The sequence below is a fragment of the Hyla sarda genome, chromosome 1 (assembly GCF_029499605.1).
Source record: "Hyla sarda isolate aHylSar1 chromosome 1, aHylSar1.hap1, whole genome shotgun sequence".
Lineage (NCBI taxonomy): Eukaryota > Metazoa > Chordata > Amphibia > Anura > Hylidae > Hyla > Hyla sarda.
In genome coordinates this window covers 571,922,816-571,926,854 of record NC_079189.1, presented here as the reverse complement: position 1 = coordinate 571,926,854, position 4,039 = coordinate 571,922,816, and the positions used below count along the sequence as shown (strand labels likewise).

The 4,039-nt window shown below is 52.4% G+C and overlaps 1 protein-coding gene across 1 annotated transcript; it reads right to left on the bottom strand.

Moving 5' to 3' along the window:
• Positions 1-3,186: 3,186 nt before the first annotated feature.
• LOC130275819 (puff II/9-2 protein-like) lies at positions 3,187-3,804 on the bottom strand. The gene has a single exon (XM_056524333.1). The coding sequence runs from the start codon at positions 3,802-3,804 to the stop codon at positions 3,187-3,189; it is 618 nt and encodes a 205-aa protein (XP_056380308.1).
• Between the last annotated feature and the right edge of the window lie 235 nt (positions 3,805-4,039).

Sequence of the window (4,039 nt, the reverse complement as noted above, 5' to 3'; positions counted from 1 at the left end):
TAGTGACCTTTGAGAAGGTGTTAGTGATGGGTGACAGAACTGTTATTCTCAGAGGAGCTGAGAAAGCCACCTACTAGCAACTACTATAACACCTATTATTTAAATTTTTTTATGTACACATGTACAATGCACATTTTTCTGTGTACAATAACCATTTACATTAAGTTACCTTAGCATGAATATTTATTAAACACTCCAACAGGGTTCAGGTGCAATTTTAGCAAAGAATGTCACGTTACTATTGAGGTATATACATGTAAACAAACGTGCAAGGATCAGCAGTCCACCTGCACTAAGAGTCCAGATATCATGGCTACCAGCTATAGACGGGCACACACTTACGAATCTCCTACCGTTAGGAGTCTCTTGGTCTAAGGACCAGGCACAAAAGCTTGATGGTTACGTTACAACTTGAACAGTCTTAGCATAGTCCTAGGCACACTTCTTAAACGTTGCAAAAAGTCTGTGAAGACAAAAAAACTTTAAAGCAAGATAGGTGTCACAGCTTGTGATGTCGTCCTGCTCTTCGCCTAAAGCCTCTACCCTTCTAGAGATCATGAGCAGACAAAGAGTTAATGTGACTCTCCCACACCACATTAGTAAGGGTAGAGTGTGACACTGTAGGGTTGAGACTAACAGTTGGTGCTGGTTGAGTCGGCCCCACCTCCTCGTCGGGAATGGGCCGCAGCACTTTCGTCGGTACCTGGTGGGTAGGCCAAACCTCCGCGTCGGGAGTAGGCCTAGGTACATTGGTTGGTACCCACTGGGTAGGCCAAACCTCCTTAGTAGGAGTAGGCCTGGGTACTTTGCTGAAGGTAGAAGGAAGTAGCTGTTGCTGTAGTAATTCCTCCTCGGGTTCGTAGGTGGAGGTATCAGGAGCAGGCCATTTCGGCCTCAGCTGGAAGGGGTCCGCCTCACAATCAGTAGAAGGAAAGTACTTGAAAGGAAGCTGGGTTGGAGCTGCTGGTCTGGTGACTGCGGCAGCCCACTCTCCTCGCAGGCCCTGGACGGGGGTGTATTCCACTATCTCACCCACCTCCAGGGAATGGAACTTTTTGTGGATGTATGACCTCTGTACAGCTCGACGGTTTACGAGGATGGTATAGCCGGTGTGGCAATCAATAAGGGTACTGTCACTGTTGCTCTGCGGCATTCCAAGGGCTTCTCCCCTTCTCGGGGATGATCCCACATGCGTATGAAGAGTGCCTCCATCTCTTTGGTGTTCTCTTGGTAGCGGATCCTCTCCTCAGGAGGCAGATGCAAATGCTTGGGGGCATAAAGTTCTCTGTGTCGGCCTTTAGCTTTTCCATCAAGTCGGCTATTTCGGCCTCCTGATGGGCCCTTTCCTTCTGTGCCTTAGGAACCGGTGGAAGGGGTTTTCCAGGCAGGGGTGGGAGAACAACATGCATGTACTGAATGAATTCAGGTTCTTCCCCAAAGATCCATTGTGGCAATTTTGGTGAGCGCGGTCGTGCACTCTGCAAGGCAGACAAAGGTATTTCTGACTCAGGGCTGGTGGAGGAAGAGAAGGCAGCTTCTGATGGTGTACTCACAGAGGATTGCTCCGCCGGGATCTCAGCCCATGAACCCCATGTCCGGTGGTGAGGGGACAATCTCACCGGTGAAGGAGCTCCAGGTGTCCCTGCGGTGTCCCCTGGAGGAGTATCCGGCCAGCCGTCGTCATCATCGGGCAGTGGGGGAAGGTTGCAGGCCCCCTCTTCATTCAATGACTACCGCTGCAAGTGGTTGGCAAGATCGTGAAACAGTTGGGCTGCGACCACCGCAACTTTCCTTTGTTCCGGTGCCATCTTGGGGCGCACGCCACATGGAACGCTGCTCTCTGCCATGTCTGTACTTTCCTGCTCTCTCTGGTGCAGACTGAAGAGGTCGCTGTGCAGGGCTCCTTTTATATTGGGCTTCTCCAAAATGGCTGCCGGCCGGAAGGACGTCATCGGTACAGCCCCGACTTCCGGTCCCCCCGGAAACAACAACTGTGTATTTAAGTTCCCTTTCGGCTGCGATACACTCACTTGGTCGTGGCGCATCGCGGGCTTTCTTCGCGCGCTATGCAGTATGGTGCACTCCCTCATACAGTCATCCAGCCTCTCCTGCAGTATGGTGCACTCCCTCATACAGTCATCCAGCCTCTCCTGCAGTATGGTGCGCTCCCTCATACAGTCATACAGCCTCTCCTGCAGTATGGTGCACTCCCTCATACAGTCATCGAGCCTCTCCTGCAGTATGGTGCGCTCCCTCATCCAGTCATCCAACTTCTCCTGAAGTATGGTGCGCTCCCTCATACAGTCATCCAGCCTCTCCTGCAGTATGGTGCGCTCCCTTATACAGTCATACAGCCTCTCCTGCAGTATGGTGCACTCCCTCATACAGTTATCAAGCCTCTCCTGCAGTATGGTGCACTCCCTCATACAGTTATCCAGCCTCTCCTGCAGTATGGTGCACTCCCTCATACAGTCATCCAGCCTCTCCTGCAGTATGGTGCGCTCCCTCATACAGTCATCCAGCCTCTCCTGCAGAATGGTGCACTCCCTCATACAGTCATCCAGCTTCTCCTGCAGTATGGTGCGCTCCCTCATACAGTCATCCAGCCTCTCCTGCAGTATGGTGCGCTCCCTCATACAATCATCCAGCCTCTCCTGCAGTATGGTGCGCTCCCTCATACAGTCATCCAGCCTCTCCTGCAGTATGGTGCGCTCCCTCATACAGTCATCCAGCATCTCCTGCAGTATGGTGCGCTCCCTCATACAGTCATCCAGCCTCTCCTGCAGTATGGTGCGCTCCCTCATACAGTCATCCAGCCTCTCCTGCAGTATGGTGCGCTCCCTCATACAGTCATCCAGCCTCTCCTGCAGTATGGTGCGCTCCCTCATACAGTCATACAGCCTCTCCTGCAGTATGGTGCGCTCCCTCATACAGTCATCCAGCCTCTCCTGCAGTATGGTGCGCTCCCTCATACAGTTATCCAGCATCTCCTGCAGTATGGTGCACTCCATCATACAGTCATCCAGCCTCTCCTGCAGTATGGTGCGCTCCCTCATACAGTCATCCAGCATCTCCTGCAGTATGGTGCGCTCCCTCATACAGTCATCCAGCCTCTCCTGCAGTATGGTGCACTCCCTCATACAGTGATCCAGCCTGTCCTGCAGTATGGTGCGCTCCCTCATACAGTCATCCAGCCTCTCCTGCAGTATGGTGCGCTCCCTCATACAGCCTCTCCTGCAGTATGGTGCGCTCCCTCATACAGTCATCCAGCCTCTCCTGCAGTATGGTGCGCTCCCTCATACAGTCATCCAGCCTCTCCTGCAGTATGGTGCGCTCCCTCATACAGTCATCCAGCCTCTCCTGTAGTATGGTGCGCTCCCTCATACAGTCATCCAGCCTCTCCTGCAGTATGGTGCGCTCCCTCATACAGTCATCCAGTCTCGCCTGTAGTATGGTGCGCTCCCTCATACAGTCATCCAGCCTCTCCTGCAGTATGGTGCGCTCCCTCATACAGTCATCCAGCCTCTCCTGCAGAATGGTGCACTCCCTCATACAGTCATCCAGCCTCTCCTGCAGTATGGTGCGCTCCCTCATACAGTCATCCAGCCTCTCCTGTAGTATGGTGCGCTCCCTCATACAGTCATCCAGTCTCGCCTGTAGTATGGTGCGCTCCCTCATACAGTCATCCAGCCTCTCCTGCAGTATGGTGCGCTCCCTCATACAGTCATCCAGCCTCTCCTGCAGTATGGTGCGCTCCCTCATACAGTCATCCAGCCTCTCCTGCAGTATGGTGCGCTCCCTCATGCCCGTATATACAAGAACATAACTACTATATCAAATGTAAAGATTGTTCTATCACAACTTCTCTATTAATCCGGTGTCTTTCTTCCCCAGGATTATAACTGCTGCGGCGCCTACAATTATCTGTAAATTTTCCCGAATAAGCCTCCCTATAACCGGGGTTAGTATAAGTGGAAATCTGCTGCAGCCTACTTTACATGGCCGCAGTTCAAAGTTTTCATTAGCATGGCCAGTTAAA